Raw genomic sequence first — 20,054 nt, 5'->3', positions numbered from 1 at the left:
ATGACAAAGCAATTTCCCTTTGTTCAGTAATCAGAACCGGGACTGTGGCCCACAATCTTTTCACCCAGGCTGGGCAATTAAGTCCATTAACCAGGTCCTGATTAGTCAACCCACCAAAGCTGAGTCTGGAGCAGTGACCTATCTTTCCCTTTGACCTTCCCTAGTCCGGAATGCTGCCTGCAAGGTTAGCATAACCAGTTAAGTGAAGCTCGCCTTCCAATGAGACAATTTACTTTTGGCACATCCACTGAAGCAGTACAGCCTTTGGATGCAGACTAAGGATGGCATGATTAAAGATCGTTGATGCTGGTAATCGATCAAGGGCCACTGCTCCATCTTTTTGCATATTACCCTTTTCTGTGATTGGAAATAAATTCCCAGCACCCAGACTACCACCAAGGCTCTGTGGTATAAATCAAGGTCACTAACTCTTGTTCTAAGAGTCACTCTTCTGAAGAGGATTTTAATCTACAGCAAGAGAGCAAAGTGCTTTAAGACTGATTTGGAAATTTTTGTAATTTGTCAGTCGTTTGCCCGCTTGTTTTGACGCCATCATCAGCCTGAGTAGAAGCAGCAGCAGTTATTTGGTTACTTGTGCTGTGCTTCAGGGCGCAAGAAGGTGACATTTGATTTAGAAACGCTCAATCTTGATGTTCCCAATTTCTCACTATAGTCTTTCTACATCTACAAGCGCCTCTCTCCATTTCCCAGGAAACATTCTAAGCAGAGACCGGGATCTTTTCTCAGTCTCACATTGCCTAGGTTACAGATACATAGACTCCTACTAGATGTCAGAGATGGTTGGGACCTTAAGGATCAGCTAGTCTAAGCCCTGAACTTGTCAGAAGGGTTTCCCCTTCTGACTCAGGAAGCTCAGGGCTCAGGAAGGCTGATTTGCCCAAATGGGTAATCAAGGAAAGAGGTGGCATCTGGCCATTGTTTTGAATTTGGGGCACAGAATAAAGTAAAAGTTCTATGGATTAAAGGGAAATGGAGGCCAAAAGAAAAAATGAGAAGGGTGTGAAGAGGAAGAAGTAGGTGGGGGGGGGGTAGTTTTTTGGGGGGAGGAAGAGGATGTAGCCCTGTAGCATGAAAGTTACAGGAGGAGAAAATTTGTGAAATGTAGTCCCAGCATTGATTCATTGTTGGTGGAGTTGTGAACGAATCCAACCATTTTGGACAGTAGTTTGGAACTATGCTCAAAAAGTTATCAAACTGTGCATACCCTTTGATCCAGCAGTGTTACTACTGGGATTATATCCCAAAGAGATTATAAAGAAGGGAAAGGGACCTGTATGTGCACGAATGTTTGTGGCAGCCCTTTTTGTAGTGGCTAGAAACTGGAAACTGAATGGATGTCCATCAGTTGGAGAATGGCTGAATAAATTGTGGTATATGAAAATTATGGAATATTACTGTTCTGTAAGAAATGACCAACAGGATGATTTCAGAAAGGCCTGGAGAGACTTACACGAACTGATGCTAAGTGAAATGAGCAGGACCAGGAGATCATTATATACTTCAACAACAATACTAGATGATGACCAGTTCTGATGGATCAGGCCATCCCTCAGCAACGAGATCAACCAAATCATTTCTAATGGAGCAGTAATGAACTGAACTAGCTATACCCAGAAAAAGAACTCTGGGAGATGACTAAAAACCATTACATTGAATTCCCAGTCCCTATATTTATGCACACCTGCATCTTTGATTTCCTTCACAAGCTAATTGTACAATAATTCAGAGTCTGATTCTTTTTGTACAGCAAAATAATGTTTTGGTCATGTATACTTATTGTGTATCTAAGTTATATTTTAATATATTTAACATCTACTGGTCATCCTGCCATTTAGGGGAGGGGGTGGGGGGGGTAAGAGGTGAAAAATTGGAACAAGAGGTTTGGCAATTGTTAATGCTGTAAAGTTACCCATGTATATATCCTGTAAATTAAAGGCTATTAAATTAAAAAAAAAAAAAGAAATGTAGTCCCAGAAAAAAAAAATTTAGAGACAAAAAAATATTTAGCAGAAAAAAAAATCAGGACTCTACTCTTGGAAAGCCATTAGCATTAGCATCTAGTTTATCGTTTGCCCATTAACAGAGTCCCTATCTAGTCAAGCACACTCCAGATTATCTGTCCACTAAATCTTAATGGATTTATGGCAAGCTATTTTGATTCTGGAGCCTGCACAGTCTTCCACATTCAGCTACCATAGCTACCATCCCCAGCTTTGGCTATGATCCTTGCCTTGGGTTGACTACAAGCATCCTGGCTACATGATCCCAATGAAGAGGGGGGTTGGGGGGGAGAGGGCAAAGTGCCCTGGTCACTGGAGACTGATCTAAGCAGGGCCAAAGCTCTTCAGGGGAACTGCCACAAAATATAAAAATGTTTCAAAGAATATAAAAATAATAGACAAGGACACTAATTTTTTACAGGAAAAAAAGGTTGTTTTTTTTTTTTTTAACATATTCCTGCTATTTCCACTCTTTCTGTTATTGATTGCATTTTTGTTTTCTTTCTCGGGTTTTTTTACTTTATTTCTAGATCCGATTTTTCTTGGGCAGCAAGATAACTGTATAAATATGTATACATATATTGTGTTTAACATATACTTTAACATATTTAACATGTATTGGACTACCTGCCATCTAGGGGAGGGGGTGGGGGGAAGGAGGGGAAAATTTGGAACAGACGATTTTGCAAGGGTCAATGTTGAAAAATTACCCATAAATATATTTTGTAAATAAAAAGATATAATAACAATAAATAAATAAACAAACAAACAAATAAATAAGTAAATGAGTGTTCCTGCTAACCAGGTCTTAACCTATGGAATGTTAAGTTTTATCCTTGAAAAAATGGAAAATAGAAAATTTTTCAAATACATTTTAAAAGGGACTGGGTACGGGGATAGGGGGAAGAGTCTAGGAGAACCCAGCAAGTGGTCTTCATATGGGAGTAGAGCCAGAGAAGAGAAGGATTTTAGAAGTTAAATAATCACACACACACACACACACACACACACACACACACACACACACTCCTATCTCAATGAGGGTGAGGATGATAAAGTTGAAAGTGACTATTGCAAAAGAGATCAAGCCTAGTTTCCTTTTGGTGAAGGATCTTGTTGATCAAGTCAAGAGATAACATAGGACCCTGGCAATGGAGAAGAGAATTTGGCCATGGGATCTTGGACACATTGCTTTTACTCTCTGAATGTCAGTGCAAAATGGACTGACTGATCTCAAGGTGCTGGAAGCCTGGGAAAGGCAGTTTTGTCATCCCAGCATGTGGAAGCCTTTCTCCCTTCCCATTTCCCTCCCTAAAGGGACAAAGCCTAAACAGAGCAGCCTTTAGTTAGTATCTAAACAGGAACCTGAGTCTGGGCAGGACCAGCAGAGGTTGTGGCCCTCAGATCCTTGGATGCCCCCTGCTATAAGAAGGGGAGACTAGCCTCAGTCATTTATCTGAGGGACCTCTTCCTATACTTCCCAGTTACTTCTCTCCTCCCCCAACCCCCCAAAAGCACCCATAAAAGCTCAGGAAAAATAATACCCACTTGTTTTGCATAAATTTACATAAATTGTATAATATTTATGTCTAATTACAACTTAGTAATAAGTAGGCAGATCATTAAATAGGTAGCATATTAATTTTGCTGTGTTTTTCCCCCATTCATTCAGACCCTTCCTGAGCACTTGGGCCGGAAACACAAATCTCAATGGCTCCCAGTCCCTGCCCTGAAGAAGCTCCTCGTCTAGTGGGGGGGGGGGTGGAGGTGGGAGAAGTAGGATGGGCAGCAAAATGGGCTTAGAATGAACAGAGTCACGTTTTAGCCCCGGCAAATGCCTCCCTTCCTTCCCCCTCTCAGGGCCTCATCTGCTTCCCCCAGCTGCAAAAAAGGGGGGGAGGGGGCTGGGGGAGCCGAAGGCACAGGCGGGAAGGTTGGATTAAAGGCTCTCTCAAATCCCTTCCAGCTCTGACATTCTTTGAATTGACACGTACACAAATAACCAGAAGGTGTATTTAATTACAAACACTCTACTTCGTCCTGGATGTTCTGGCTTCATAATTTGTGACTTGCCCCTAGTGTGGCTGTCAGTGCACAGCTAAAAGAAATTCCAGGGGAAAAAGCTATGACCATTTAATGGGGTAATTTCTGGTGTCGGGAGACATTTCTGAAAATATTCCTGCAAGATGGAGTTTGCTCATTGAAAGACCTTTGTTCGAAGGGGGGGGTGGGGTGGGTGGGAAGCAAGAGTTCTGCTTGCTGGAATGAGAGTGGGGGGGGGGGAGGGCAACTAACGCTGACCTGTGTATTTGAAAATCAGTTTTTAAAAAACAGTTCAAGTGTCATGGACAAGGAGCTGTATGGCTTAATCTAACAGCATTCATTCCCAATGTTTTCATTTTCTTTTCGTGTTTTTTTTTTCTTTTTCTTAAATGCCCATTTGATGAGATTAGTGAAAAGGAAAAATAGGGAAAGATAACGAGGGTGAACAAAAGAGTACCTAGCAAAGAGACCGGGGAACAGTAAGTGTCCAGTAAATGTTTGTTGAATGAATGCATTAATGAATGCATGCAACACTGTCCTACAGCAAATGAGAGCTCTCCGTGGAGGAAGCAGCCTTGCCAACAGACTGGTGGTCCCTAAGGCAGCTGAGGAGCACAAAATTCGGAAACGACTCACTTGGGTTTCTCGAGAGAGTAGGGAAACTGGCTGTAACTCTGGGAGAGCAGCAAAATTGCCATTACTTGTCTGCAAGGTTGCCTGCTGGCTCTTACACTTCCCAACTAGAAACATTTCCTAGCCAAGCTCTCAGAGGCGGTTTAATTTCATGCTGAGAATTTACAAACCGCTACAACAGATGTAAAGCTGTAAGGAGTAATTACACAGCTACTGCTTACCCAAGCAAAACCCGCGTTTGCATCTTTCCTGCAGATTAATCAGTGAGAAAGAAAAATGACAGTAATTGATGGTGCAAATTACGGCTACAGGGCGATGTATTTAATGGGGGCTCTGAGAAGTTATGGGACAAATTGTCACTGCAAAGTCTCCCATCAGCCACAAATGATTAGGCAGACTTGGGCTGGGCCGGCCCAAAAGGTTGACAGCCAGTTTCACAGAATCACAGAGCCGGAAAGCTCTACAGAGGCCAACGAGTCTAAGCCACGACTGCCCAAGAATCCTCTCGAGCATCAGCCGCAGCAGTGGTCTAACAGCCTCTGCTGGGAGGGAGACCTTCACTGAGGGGAACCTCCCGAATTGCCAAGGCAACCCCCTCGACTCTGGCTTGTTAGGAAACGGACCCACAAGTGCCTCCCACAACCTGCTTGCAGCAACTTACTGCACCTAGCTCGGAAGAGTTTTTTTAACAACTCGAATGAATAAATAATAATTAGTGAACCAAAATACAATAGCTGACAGAGTGGGTTCACATCTGCTTTGTGCTTTTACATACATCATTTCATTTGATCTTCACAGTGCTCCTGGGAGGTGTTATCAGTCCCACTTTATAAATGAAACAACAGAGGCACAGAGCCGAAATGTCCTTGCCTGTAGTCCACAACTAGTGTCAGAGGCGAGTCAAACCCAGGCTGCCTCTCCAGATTCTATCCCTAGCACTCTCTCAACTCCATTATGCCATTATGTCTTGCACATCATCTTTTTTTGGTTGTTCTTACTTTTGGTTATTTTTTTATTATAGCTTTTTATTTACAAAACAAATGCATGGGTCATTTTTCAACACTGACCCTTGCAAAAACTTCTGTTCCAACTTTTCCCCTCCTTCCCTCCATCCTCTGCCCTAGAAGGTAGGTAGTCCCATACATGTTAACTATGTTAAAGTATATGTTAAATACAATATATGTATACATATTTATATAGTGGCTTGAACATCATCTTACACACACACACACACACACTCTTGTCCTCCTTTATTCTGGACACTCTGTCTCTATTAATGGAGCCTGAGCTTTCATTCACTTTTGTTTGTTGGCCATGACCAAAGACTGTGAAAGGATGAAACTACTAAAACCGACAAGGTTTAGACTCTATTATTTTTTGATACTATAAGGCTCATAGATTTGGAGCTGGGAAAGATCTCAGAAGCCATCTAGTCAAGTCCCCTCTTTTTTAACAGTGGAAGAAACTGGGGCCATGGAGGTTAAGTAATATTTGCCCAAGATCACACAGGTAAGAAATAGCAACCAGAATTTGAAATCAGTACAATAATAAGAGGTTTTGATCCAGTACCCAACAATTTAACATACTAACCACATTCTTGCTAGGATCAAAAAACACCAAGAAGTTGAAGTTGTAGCTACATGGAAGGGCTGTCACAACAAATGAAACTGAATATATCTTAACAGGCAGGACACGATTGGTTACCTACTAGGAAGTCACTTCAAAATCATCTGTCTGTGTGCAGGCAGATTAATGACCGATTAGAGGAAAGTCCCAAATCAATACCAAATTAGAAGAAAGACAAAGATAAGAAGGTACTTCGTGCACTTACAAACAACTCCAACCTGACCGATTTCAATAAACTGTTGTTGACCATGAAAAATGGGAAATGGATAAAAGTAAAGACATTGATTTTGGTTATCGCTATTTGGACAACTAAAATGTAAATTTTAAAAAATTAAATTTAAAGTTTCTCCTGTGTATTCTCATTTTCTTGTCTATATAATGAAGAATTCTCTTCCAGATCTAAAGACTAGGTGTGCAAGAATTGTTATCTTCTATATGGCACTTCATGTTAGCAACCATAAAATATATATTCACCATAGGTGCCTGAAGGTTATCAAAAACTCCTGAAGTATTAAACAAACAAACCAAAAAAAACACCTCGGCACAAAATAGACAACTTCCTGGTTATTGCTCTATCCTCACAAATCTCTGAGTTACATGTGAAGTGAGTATTATCTCCATTTTAAAGATGGAGAAGTTTAAAAAGGCAAAGAGACTTGGTCACAGGCAAAAGGCTACTAAACTAAGTACTGGAGACAGAACTCAAAACCCAGGTCTTTGGACTAATAGTCCACCATAAAAAGTAGCACTGAAAGGAAGGAAAGAAAGGAGAGGAAAGGAGGGAGAGATAGAAAAAAGAAGGGAAAGGAAAGAAGAGGGAGGAAAAGAAGGAAGACAGGAGAGAAAGAAAAGTAAGAAGGAGGAAGGGGGAAAGAAGGAGGGAGAGAAAAAAGAAAGGAAGAAGAAATGGAGAAGGACAGAGAGAAAGAAAGGAAGGAAGAGGAGAGAGAGAGAGAGAGAGAGAGAGAGAGAGAGAGAGAGAAGAAAATGATGAGAAAAGAAACCAAAAAGGGCAAAGCATGATTTAAGCAAGGCTTCCTGCACAAGTCACCAAGAGCTAGTCTTCCCCAGCCTGGGAGGGACTGTGCTCCGACGCAACAGGGCTCAGTGGAATTAATGTTTTACTCAAAGGAGAGGGTAATGAGTTCTAATCCTCCCTATTTCCGGTGCAGCCATGGGCAAATTTCTTACCCTCAGGAGGCTCTTGTTAACAACTAGCTCTAGGAACTGTTGCCAAGCATAAAAGGAGCCAATAAAATGGAGTGAACAGCGGGGTCAGCAATCCTAAATGCTCTCTAACAGCTCAGAATAAAAAAATTCTGCTTTATTAAAAAAAAAAAAAAAAAAAGTGTCTCACCCAAAAACTGAGCTTTCTAACAACACCCTTTTTCCTCAGTTCCAGTGCCAAATGTTTGCAACAGGATCAAAGCTATTGTTGAGAAGTAAATTCAGAAAGTCACTACCTGCTGGGGGGGGGGGGGTGTGGATAAATCTATATTATCAGCTCTACAATTTCCACACCAACCTTCTCTAATCTTGGGGATGGTTTTCCACTGGAATCTAATTTTATGCCCTCGGTTACAAAAATCCAAACTGCTTTGGTTAGAGTAATCACTTCTCTAGGCAAATGTTCGAGAATAAAAAGAAATCCTCGGTCCTAGGTACTGGTAAGATTTTCACCATATTATTTTTCCACCGGCCCCGAGAGGATTTTTCCTTTTTGAACCATTTAGACCAGGGCAGACTTAGAGTACAACGGCATGGCAAAGGGAGAAGAGAAACCCCTATCTGGGCTCTAAAGAGCTGGGAGTAAATTTTGCCTTTGCCGATCACTAGCTATGTGAGCTGGAGCTCTTTCTGAGCCTCAGTTTCCTTATCTGTTAAAAAAAAAAGATGGGGAGTAAAAGGGGGGGTTGGACTAGGTGACCTCTGAGATCCCTTCTAGCTCTAAATCTCGGACCAGACTGGGCTCCAAAGACCTGCCTTCACAGAAACATAGCATTTGTTTCCCATACAATACATTAGCAAGAGAGTTGCTGACTCCCTAGAAGGCATTTTCTCAATTCATTCTGCACCCAGACTGCCAACTTCATCTAAAACAATTAAGTGGATTAGGGAAGCTTTAGCTCAAGTGAAATTTCACAGCACAGCCTGAGGTTTGAGAGAAAGCCAAGAAGCAAAGCCACACAGTTAATGACAGGGATCGAGGTGATGTCCTTATCACTCAATGAGGGAAAAGAAAGAAAGAAAGAAACCACCAAAATCGGCTCGAATTCGGCTCTCCTTTTACATGAGAGCCCAAATCTGGCCCAGTTTGCACGGGGCGCCTGTGACATAGCCCACAGCAGGCCATCTTGCTGAACCCTTCGGAAACACGGTTAAAACTGAGCACACATTTCCTTGCCCCTCCCCTCCCCCATCCTTTCCCCAGGCCCCAAAGACCAGAGATGTAAAGGACACTTCCCGCCCCCCCCCATAAGCCAAACCAATCAAACACTTAAAACTTTTCCATAAATTCAGCACAACACATTGACATCCCGCATGATATTCTCCGGAACCTCACAAAAGGTGATCCCCCACTTCTTTTTTTCCAATCTTCATTTAGCTCAGCATATTTTTAAATAATAATAAATCCCCCTCCAAGAAATTCATTTGTTTGCTCCGGGGGAAAAACAAATGGCTGAAAAGCTCTTTCAGATTATAATCAAGGAAGGATGGGGGGGAGGGAGGGGCGAGGGCTTTAGGGGCCCCACCGAGGAGGTCCGAGATGCTCCAAAGCTCCATTTGGTATAAACAATGTCCTTTCCGAGGATGAAAAACCTGATTTTTATTTTAAATTTAAATTTAAAATTCACTGACGTGTAATCTACATTAAACAGCTGGACACACTGGCTTTATTTTCTCCCTTAATATTTTAATATGTTGGAGGGGGCAGAACTTCGGGGAGACAAGTCAAGGAAAGAAAATTGCTTTTGGAGTCTGGGAACCTGGGTATGAATCTCAGCCCTGCCATTTATTAGCTTAATGACCTCGGGCAACGCCCTTAACCTGCCTCAGCCTCAGTTTCCTTCTCTGTAAAAAACGGAGTTCTTCACCTTTTTGGTACCATGGAGCCCTTGGGCAGTCTGATGGCATCAGCCTATGAAACCTTTCTCAAAATCCCCAGATAATCATAAATTTTTCAAATGCATAAAATCAAATACATAAGATTGCAAAGAAAATCAATGTATTGAAATAGTTATCCAAATACAAAAAACAAAAGCAATTTCACAAACCCCGGTTAAAAACCTTTGTCTTCAGACCACAAATCCTCTCCTAGAAGAGAGCTGAGAACCCTTGAATTCATGGTGATGTGAAAATTAATTGAAAGGCCATGTCTATATAACCACTTGTTACAGTGGCGTGCTTTGGGAGGTCCCCCCCCCCAAGTGAATATTTGAATTCACTAGAGAGCTTAGGCCGGTGACAAGCAAAAATCCCCTCGTACTCAGACACACGCGGACCCCCAAAAGGAGGCCCGAAATCTCTGCAGCCGTAAAGCGCCGGCCCCCACACGCTGGAGCTCCCAGAGCTCGCCTGCCTTAGGATGGACACTGCAGGGGGCTGCGAAGAAAAAACCTTAGGAAATGCACCATTTCCCCTCTCCGCATCGCCGCAGCCCGGCCGGCTGCCTTCGGCCTCCTTCCGCTAGCCAAAGACCACTCAGATCCTGCCAGCCACAAGCGGTCGCGGCGCAGCCGGCAGTCCAGTCCGAGGCCTCCCCAGGCCCCTGCGCCCTGCCGCCGCAAAGGCCAAAAGCAGGGCCTCGAGAGGCCAGCAGGGATTTTGAGTGACGCCTTCCCATCAACAAGTAAATGCATCTCCTGTTTGTCACTGCAAGCATCTCCCCTCCCCCTTTGTCACCTTCTTTCCCTAAGTACTGTTCCCATTATTTGCAATGATTTCTACACAGGACTGTTGCTAGGCAGTCATATAAGCTATAGTACCATCATCTGGGGGTGACAAAGAGAGAGAGAGAGAGAGAGAGAGAGAAAAAAAAAAAAAAAAACCCGGGCGAGGCTTAGAAAATCGGGCCGGGGGTGCAGGCTGCAGGCTACTGTGCAAATGAAAAAGCCCACGGGAAGCTGGAAGGGGCAAGGAGGGAAACTGCAAAATGACTGCCCGTCCCTGAAAGTCTGCTTTCAGAGGCGATTTCTGGGTGGCTGAGGCTTTTTACCAGGCCAAATGCCCTTCCAGTTGAATCGCATTGCCTTCCTGCTCCTCACTTCCCCGGCCCGGGAAGACAACAGCCGGTGTCTGAGTGTGGGAGCAGCCTGTTAATTAAGGGATGGGGAGTGGAAGCAGGCCGAAGCCCCCCGCGGCTTCTGTGAAGGGGAGGGTCGCCCAGCGCCCAAATCCCATTCTGCCGCTTTGCAGGGGCACAGGCCGCCTCTAGGGGATTTTCCACAAACGTACAGAAGAGAGAGCAAAAAGGGAAAACGAGCCCAACTGGCGTGTGGAGGCGGCTGGGGTGCCCGTCCTAGGGGAAGGTCTTAACCCGGAGACGGGGGCTGGGGGAAGGGGGGGGCTTGGCCTGAGATCTGCCACCTTCCCAGAAGCTGGAGCAAATGCCGAGACTCGGCTGTTTTCTGGGAAGATTCTGCCCCCCACTGGGCAGCTTTTAAGTTCATTCATTTCAGCGGTGAGGCTCGTTGGCAGCTGTGCCTCAGTGAGCAAGCTCGCTCCTGAGGGGCAGTGGGCACCGATCTCCGGCGCCGACTCCCCTGCCCCCTGGCTGCTGCTCAGCCCAGCTCTAGGGGTGGGGGGCCTGGTCCCCGCCTCTGATCTTCCCTGGGGCTCCCCACACTCCCACCTAGGCATGAGTCCCGGGCACTAACTGGGTGGCTCTCACTGCATCTGGAGCTGGGGGCTATGAGAAGCAGAGCTTTCCTCCCCGATTCGGGCTCAGAGGGCGGGGCCTACTCGAATAAGACCCTACAAATGGGGTCTCATATGGCACGGGCCTCAATTTCCTCACTCTGGAAAATGGGTGGGTGAAATGCCATGCACCTTGCCACCTGCAGCACTGCCCTGTATTCAGCTCACGTCCAGACACAGAAGTGCCCAATTCCTCCCAGACTCTTGCTGGGCTCCACCCCTCCTCCCCCAGACCTCTGCTCGTTTCCTGGCATCCCCAATCCTATAGCAAGGTTGTCTAGACCCTACTCTGGCCGCAGGGCCTCTGTCATGGCCACTGGAGGGAGGGGGGGTGATTCTTGCCTCAAGATGGCTAGATACCGCACCGAGGTGTGCCCACCCAGGGCATCGTCTCTGCCAGGAGTGCCGAGGCTGGCCAATCAAAGCTAGGTGCGTGCCTCGGTGCACTGGCCGAGTGCTGTCATTGGGCTCCCTAGGGAAATCCGGCCACTCTGCTTCCTTCACACGGCCATCAGAGCCCCTCAATTTCCTTGCCAACTGTACCTCTGTGAACCCTCTTGCTGGAACTGCTCACCTCCCTTGCCCCACAGCTCTACCAGGTTTCCAGGTTATCATCATCATTGCTTTAGAGCTGGAAAGGACCTTAGAAGTCATTTAGTTTTCAGCCCACCTCACCACACACACACACACACACACACACACACACACACACACTCACACACACTCACACTCACACACACCAACCATACAATACTGGGAACCCCAAAACAGACACTTATTTTGAGCTTTCCCAAATTCCTATACTGGGCAGCACCTATATTCACCTAGTTCCTAACCCTTGCTCTTTCCAGGCCCTAGTTCCACAGGGGATTGCTATGGATGAATAAATGGCTGCTCTCTCTCTCTCTAAACCCCCCCCCCCCCATCTCTCTGCTTGGAGACACTGGCTCAGCAACCTTTATCTATAGCCCTGATGCTCATCTGCCATCTTAGGAAGGCTGTGGGGTTCCACAAGGGAGCCCTAACTTCACCCCCACATTTATTAGGGGGAGAGGTCACCAGCCTCTTCCCTCAAGTTGACAATGGGGTTCAGATTTCGGGTAGATTTAACTCTGCTTTTCTCTCCGACCTCAGACAAGGACAGTGCACTCCCCTACCACCTGAGCATTCTGAAATGTACTGGGAAGAAGGTCTCTCTGACCCCTTCTCCAGAGGAGCCCATACTTAGGTTCCTTTTAGCCCCAGGGGTAGCCCGTAAGAGACCCCCTACCCTTAGACACCCAGACATTTACTAAGGAGGGGGACAGAAAGGACACTACCCTTCTTTCTACAGAGGAGCACATATATAGGCTAGGTTCAATTGGGCTCTGTTCTACTCCAAAGATAGCCTGTGGGGACCCCTTAACAACTTAGACATCCTGATATTTAAGCGGGGATGGTGAGAAGGCTCTTTGTACCCCATTCTCTGCAGAAGAGTTTATACTTAGGCTGGATTCAGCTGAGCTCTCTCCAACCCCAAGGGAAGCCTGCAAGGACTCCCAACTCAGACACCCCAACATTTAAGGGATCTGCTCCTCCTCTGCAGAGGAGGGGATTATTTAATATGGCTTTTGTGAGGCTCTCTCTGCAAACCCTAGGAGAAGCCTAAAAGGTCCCTCTTTCCACTTAGATACCCGGAGATCTGGGGGCTTTTTGCCTCTTCCCCTCTGCAGAGGAGACCACACTCAGGGCAAGATCAGCTCTAGATGCCAATAGGGTTTCTGTCTCTGATACCAAATTGACCAGGAGGAGACCGTGATCCCACCCCGAATTATGTAGCCCCCCCTATTTCCCGAGGGTGTTTTTGAGTCCCCCTCCCACGGGGCTCTGCAGCATTTTGGCTCTATTCCCTGGCTTTTGCCTGCCCAGCTCTAGGAGGGTGAGCATGCCCATCTTGCGGACCCGGGAGTGGGGGCCACAGGACTCAACCCCAGTCTATCCCGGCAGACCCTGGGAGCTTTTTCCAGCGGTGAAACAGGCACTGGAGTCAACCCCCGCCCCTGATTTGAAGTCCCGGGGGAAGGGGGAGGGGGAAGGGAAAGGGGGGGAAGAGGAGGATGGAGGAAGGAGCTGCCTCTGCAGCACGGCACTTCAGTCAAACACACACTTTTTCTTTCTTTTCTTTTTCTTTTCTTTTTTCCTTTTTCAATTTCAAGCCGCTTTTCAGACGAAGGACTCTTCCTAGCCCTAGGCGAGGGAGCCTGTCTCCCAGATGTCTTCCCAACCCCAAGCCGCAGACCCCCGTAGGGGCTCGGCGACCCCCACCCATCCCACTTCCTGGCTCTGCCCAGTTCCCCGAAGCCCTGCACTTAATTAATTTCGCGCTGTTCGGCTGTGGCAGCCCCAGGCAGGCAACTGGCCTGCCCCCAGCCTCGGGACCCTCTAAAGGCTTAGAGATCGCTTCCCAATCAAATCCAGACACATTTCCTGTGCTTTCCCCGGCGTCTATTCGCAGCCTGGGCACTTACCTGGGCTCGCTCCTGCTCTGGACGCCAAGGAGAGCGGCTCTTCTGCCGGCCCCAGCCGCGCGACTGGTGTGTGTATGTGTGTGTGGGGGGGGGCCCCGAGGACCGGAGGGGCTTTTCCAAGCCCCCTGGGGGCTAGCTTTGCAGCCAGCCGCTCCCAAGCCCCTAGGCAGCCTCAGCACTTACCTCCTCAGCTCTCTGCCTCTGTCCGAGCTCGGGATGGCAGTCCCCCGCCCCCCCCCCACAGCTCGGGATCCCCAGAAACCTAAGCTCAGACACCTCGACATTTCCTTGGAGGAAGAGTCTCCTCGCCCCCCCCCCATCTCCCTGGGATTCCAGCTCCACGAGCCTTGGCTGCTATGCGGCCCCACGGGCGCCGCAGGCTGCAGGAAAGCCGCCCCCCCCCCTCCCCCGGCTCCCTCTCCGGGGGTCGCTCCCGTCCCACGCCAGCCCCGTGGCTCTCCGGAAAAGGGGCTCACTTCGAATTTCTCTCCTCTGAGAGGCCGGGGAAGGTGCGGACAGACTCCGGCCCGACCCTACTGGACCCCAGCTCGAACCCCTCGAGTTCTCCCCCCCAACCCCGGGCTGCCGGCTGTATCGAGGGCAGGCGGGCGCTAAGTCTGTAAGGTTCCACTCCCCGTGGGCTTATGCCGGCCTGCCGTCGCCGGGACTTGGGGACCGGGGCGAACAGCAGGATGGGGGCACGGCGGGCAGGGGCGCGGGCCACGGGGCCGCAGCGGGGTGCGGACGGCTTACCGAGGTTGCGGAGCCTCTCGTTCTTGGTCACGGCAGCTATGACAAACGAGTTGCCCACCAGGTCCATCACGATGGTGAAACAAAGCAGCAAGGACAAGAAGCTGGTCAGGAATATGTTCTGGGGCCGGGGGGTCTTGGGCTGCCACCAGTCGGGGATCGTGGTCGTGTCGTTGTGAGCCGCCTCCATGGTGCTGGAAGCTGGGGAAAGAAGAGCCCGGTGAGAGCCGTGCCGCCGCCGCCAGCATCGCCCCCCCCCCAACCCCAATCCCCGGGCCAGGCTCCCGGCCCCTCGGCCGGGACTCCCCGGGCTCGCCCGAGTGGAAGGCTGCCGGCCGCCGGCCGGCTCCCTTAGCTCCTGAAGCTCCCAAGTTCCCTCCGAGGAGCAGGCGCCGAGGCTCCCTCCCGGGGAGGCAACTTTGCTTTCGGCTTTACCTGCTCCCCACCCCGCTAGCCTGCAGACGCTTCCACCTCCCAGCCCTACAGGGCTCGAATTTGCCCCGCACCGAGGATTCGTCTCCAGGGCGTGGTGCCCGGGAGCATGCCCCTAGGTGTCCGAGAAACCGGAGCTTTGGGGCTCCTTGGCGGCGCCCTCCCGAAGTGGCGCTTCCCGAGCCCTGGGAGAGGCTCCTGCCGCCACCGCCGCCGCGGGCGCACTGAGTGCCGATCCCACAGCCCCTCAGTCTAGCTCTGCCGCCTGCACAGAGTGCGGGCTCTTAAGCCCTCCCCCTGGCGAGCGCAGCTGCCGCTCACAGAGTGCGGGCTCCTGCGCCCGGAGGAGGAGCCCGGCCGCCGCGCACAGAGCGCCGCCAGACCAGTGGCGGGGCCCGAGCCCTCAGCAAGGGCGGTGCCGCCTCGCGCGCCGTGCCAGGGCAGCGCCGGACTCCGGGGCGAACGGATGACCGCTGCCGCGCGCGCGCAAAATGCCAGGGCAGCTAGCGGGGGCCCGCGGCTCCCGGGAAGGGCGCCGCCGCCCCGAACAAAGTGCCGGAGCGCCGCCGGGGCTCCGCAGCCTGGGCCCGGAGCACCGCAGCCGTGGCCAGGGCGCCGCCGGGGCTCCGCAGCCCCCACGACGGGCGCCGCCACAGTGCACCAAGTGCCCCGTCCCCACGAGGCTCCGGAGCTCCCGGGAAGGGCGCTAGCGCGACCCAGAAAGAGCCGGGGACTCCGGAGCCTCGGGGACGGACAATGAAGCCGCGCGTAAAACACCGGGGCATCGTCGGGGTTCCTAAGTCTCTGGCGCCGACAATGCCGCCGGGTTTAAATTGCCGAGGCATCGCCGGGGCTCCGGAACCCCGGGAAGGCCACTGCCGCCACGAAGAAAGCGCAGGGGGTATTGCCGGGGCTTCGGGGTACCGGGAAGGGTGCTGCCCCTGCATATAAAGAGTGCATAAAGTCCCGGGGCACAGTGGGGGTCGGGGAGGAGATCCGGAGTCCGAGAAGGGGATCCGGGGTCCGGGAGGGGGATCCGGGGTCCGGGAGGGGGAATCTGGAGCGGGGAAAGGGAAACGGGAGCCGGGAAAGGGATTCGGGGGCCGGGAAAGGGACTCAGGGGCCGGGAAAGGGATTCGGGGGCCGGGAAAGGGACTCGGGGGCCGGAAAAGGATTCGGGAACCGGGAAAAGGAATTCGGTGCCCGGGAAGGGCGCTGCCGCCTAGCATAAAGTGCCGAAGCATGGCCGTGACTTCGGGGTTCCTTGGAAGGCAGATGCCTCCTCGCTGAAAGTGCCGGGGCATTGGCGGTGGATCCGGCCCCCCGGAAGGGGGGCTGCAGCCGTCTCCGTACCGGCTAGGCTCCAAAATCGGAGCGGAGCTCAGAAAGCATAGGGAGAGCAGACTCTGTTGCCTTTGCTCCCACCCCAAGCCCCAAACTCCCCGGATCTGATTGCGGGGGACCCCCGGACGCCTCTTCCCCTTCCGCTTCTCTTTCCCTTTCTCCCCGTGAGGAGGACGGGGAAGAGAAATCTGGTCAGTTAAACAACTACAACAAAATAAATCAATCCCCGTCCTCCCTTTACCCCCGGCCCGCTGTGAAGCGGCGGCCGGGCGCAGTCTCCGGGATTGCCGAGCCGCTGGGCCAGCCCGCCAGGGGCTTCGGAAGGCAAGCGGGGCTGAAGCGGCGGAGCTTCGCGAACCCCCCCCACCCCGGCCCCCGCCCCCGCGCCGGCTCGCGGCCCCTCGCCGCGGCCTCGGAGCTTACAGAAGGGGCTGTAATCCCCGGAGGCAGCGCCCTCCTGGCCGGCGGCGCCGGTCACCGCAGGCAGCAAGTCCCCCAGCAGGCGAGACGCGTTAGGCAGAAACATCGCTGCTGAACTGAGCCGGCCGGCCCGGCCGGCCTTTTATAGGGACTTTACCACCTGACTTCCGACGTAATACCTACGACATCGAAATTAATGACAGGGGCAACCTCCCAAACACCTGTAAGCACTTAAAGCCCCTTGGGAGACCTTTGGCCACCCCCCCCTTTTGGCAGAACTGACCTGGGAGGGGCTGGGACCGCCCGGCTCCCTTTGCAAAGCCGGAGCGGCGATCCCGGCCCTCTCCCGAGCTATTCACGGCCGTGGGGCTGCGCCTGCTCTTGAAACGGGCGCCTGGGTCACCCCGGGCCGGGAGCGGCGTGGTAACCTCAGCTACTCCGCGCCCCTCCGAGCAGTCCGGCTCGCCCAGGGCCAGAAGGAAGTTCCAAAGGTCGCGGGAGGCTTCCAGGGGAGTCGGCGTGCCCCCGGAGCCCTGCGCCGGGCATAGGCCCGGCCCCCCCAACAGCCTCCGCCTTCGCACCTAACCCCCCTCCACGTTTTTGCTTTCACTCACTGTCTTCCCGAAAGGCGAAGCTATCCAGCGACAGCGAAGCCGGGGCCACCCGGAGGCGGTCCTCTGAGCAACGAAAAGCTCAGTCCCATCCCACTCCTTAAGGGATCCCCTGGGGATGTCAAGGTGGGACCCCATCCTCCCAACTCGGAACTTCTGGTCTCTAAAGTGCCCAAGGCGCCGAAAACCAAGAGCTCTCTCGGCCAGCGGGAGCCAGAGCTAGAATTCGAACTCCCAGAAGCTCCAAGCACCCTCCATCCAATGGGAAGCCAGAAAGCTCCGCCGTCCACTCCCAAGAAGGGACACGGAGATGTTCAGGGTTCAAGTCCCGGAGAGCCCAGAAAACCATTTCCCCTTTTCCTTGGAACTCACTACATGAATTAAAAAGGAAAACAAATCCTAACCAAACACTTGTCTGTCCCTTTTCGTTTTCAGAAGCGCCAACTGCCTGGGTGAGCATGGAGCCCCCTCCCCAATACTGGCTGGCCCCAAAGTACCCCAAAATCGTGCTTTTAATGGATGCTAAAACTTCTTTCTTTTTTTGCTGAGGCGATTGGGGTTAAGTCAGGCAGGCCAGATTTGAACTCGGGTCCTCCTGACTTCAGGGCTGGTGCCTAAACCTTTTTTTTTTTTTTTTTTCAAGTGTTCACGGATTTATTAACAAAGAAACCAAACTCAGTCGCAAAGAAACAAATTTTGGTTTGGGGACTTGGGGCGGGCAGGGGAGATCTTAGAGATAAGGTGATTTAATTAAGCAGAGTTAATATTGGAGCCATAAGGAACCAGATGAGAAATTTAGTCCAAAGTCATTATTTTAAATGTGAAAAACAGCATCAGGGAGGCTATGACTTGGCCAGCATCATACAGCAAATGATGGAAGAACAGAGTTTTTGAACCGAGGACTTCTAGCTTAAGATCAGAATCTTGGATGCACCACAGACCTTTGAGCTTCAATGTATCTTAAGGCTAAAGCCCACTCGGACCCTTCATTTCATTTTGTTTGACTTGATTTACTTAATACAAATGTTATTACCAAAAGTTAGATTTCATCAGCCAGAACGTATCGTCTGGGTGTTAGAACTAGAGGAGGCCTGAGGCAACACTTAGTCTCCCACCCCCACATTTCCTACAAGGGGAAACTGAGGACCAGAGGTTACTTGTCACATAGGAAATGAAGAGGAGAGGGTTTTTCCGACCAGATTCTCTCTCTCTGGCTCCAGTTCTCTTTCTGTGTCCTTAAATCATGTTTCCAGCCCGCTCTCTTAGAGATTCAAGAAATGGCTAATTTAAGACTATTACTACCATTGAGTTGGCCAGAGCTCATAGCATCATACTTCTAGAGCTGAATGGGGGTCTTAGAAAATATTTAGCTTGGATCCTCTTATTTTATAGGCAAGAAGCCTGAAGAACAGAGAGGGTGAACAATTTGGCCAGTACTACACAGCAATTAAATAACAACACCAGGGTTTTAAGTTCTGGTCCTCTGGCTCCAAATTCGGTTTTTCCCACGGAACCAGAGGCTTTAAAGCAGGACTATTGTGGAGAACTTCTAATGCAAGGAGAAATGTTGATATTCTTTTGTTTCCAGTCTTGCAAAATGATTTTTGTTCTTGCCACAAATTAGCAAGAGTTCCTAAGAGCACAGCTTGGGAGCTAGAAGAGACCCTAGACAATATTTATTCCAAGGACTTCGTTTTACACAAGAGGGAGCTGAAGAATAGAGACTGGTTAAGTGACTTGGCCAAGACCACACAGCAAATTTCCCGAGTGTGATTGTTGTCACCAGGTGGTAAAAGATACCTTGGAAATTGACTACTCTAATTATCCTTCCCTCTTTCCTCTTCCTCCCTCCCTCCCTCTCTCCCTCCTCCTTTCCTCCCTCTCTGTGTCTCTATCTCTAGTTCTTTCTCCTCTTTCTCTCTCTGTGTCTTTCTCTCCCTTTTTCCTCTTCCTCTTCTCTCTTTTGTTCTTTCTCTTCTCTTGGTCTCTGAGTGTCTCTTTTTCTCTTCTCTTTTTTCTCTCTTTCTCTCTCTCTTTTTCTTTCTCTTCTCTCTGTCCTCTTTCTTCTTTATCTCTGTCTCTCTATTCTCTTCCCCCCTCTCCCTTTCTCTTTTTTCTTTCTCTTCTCTCTGTCTCACTTGCCTCTCTCTATCTTTCTATTCTTTTTTTCTTTCTCCTCTGTTTCTCTTCTCTCTCTTCCCTTTCCCTCCCTCCCTTTTCTCTTTCTCCCCCGTTTCTCTCTGTGTGTCTGTTTCTTTGTCTGTCTCTCTCTTTCTGCTCTCTCTCCCCCCCACATCCTCTCTTTCTCCTTCTTTATTTCTTTCTCTCTCTTTTCTCTTTCTCTTCTCTATGTGTCTGTCTCTTCTCTTTCTTTTTTCTCTCTCTTCTCTCTCCCTTCTCTCTTTGTCCTTTCTCCTCTCTCTTTGTCTGTCTCTTCTCTCTCTTTTTCCTTTCTCCTCTCTCTGTGTCTGTATCTCTCTCAGTCTCTTTCTCTCTTTTCTCTTTCTCCTCTCTGTGTTTGTCTGTCTCTGTCTCTGTCTTTCTCCATTTTTCTTCTCTCTCCTCCCTCTTTCTGTCTCTTTTTTCTCTCTTCTCTGTCTCTCACTTCTCTGTCTTTCTCCTCTATCTCTCTGTGTGTCTGTCTGTTTGACTCCTCTCTTTCTCTTCTCTCTCCTATTTCTCTTTTTCCTCTTTCTCCTCTCTCTTTGTCTCTCTGTATCTTTTTGTCTTTTCTCTCTCTTTCCTCTCTT

The 20,054-nt window shown here is 49.8% G+C and overlaps 1 protein-coding gene across 2 annotated transcripts in view; it reads right to left on the bottom strand.

Annotated features, from left to right (window-relative positions):
• The window catches only part of GPR50 (G protein-coupled receptor 50), a 66,057-nt gene that overhangs the window by 5,242 nt on the left and 40,761 nt on the right, over nt 1-20,054 (bottom strand). The window contains exons 1-2 of one of the 2 annotated variants that reach the window (XM_031945234.1): nt 16,697-17,240; nt 14,501-14,698 (exon numbers count right to left, since the gene is read on the bottom strand). In XM_031945234.1, coding sequence (XP_031801094.1) covers nt 14,501-14,698; nt 16,697-16,799 — 301 coding nt within the window. In that variant the 5' untranslated portion in view covers nt 16,800-17,240. Of the gene's footprint in view, nt 1-14,500; nt 14,699-16,696; nt 17,241-20,054 lie in introns of those variants that run through there. The other variant, XM_031945233.1, reaches the window with a different exon arrangement.

This window comes from Sarcophilus harrisii, chromosome X (assembly GCF_902635505.1).
Source record: "Sarcophilus harrisii chromosome X, mSarHar1.11, whole genome shotgun sequence".
Classification (NCBI taxonomy): domain Eukaryota; kingdom Metazoa; phylum Chordata; class Mammalia; order Dasyuromorphia; family Dasyuridae; genus Sarcophilus; species Sarcophilus harrisii.
This window is presented reverse-complemented; position numbering and strand designations above follow the sequence as displayed.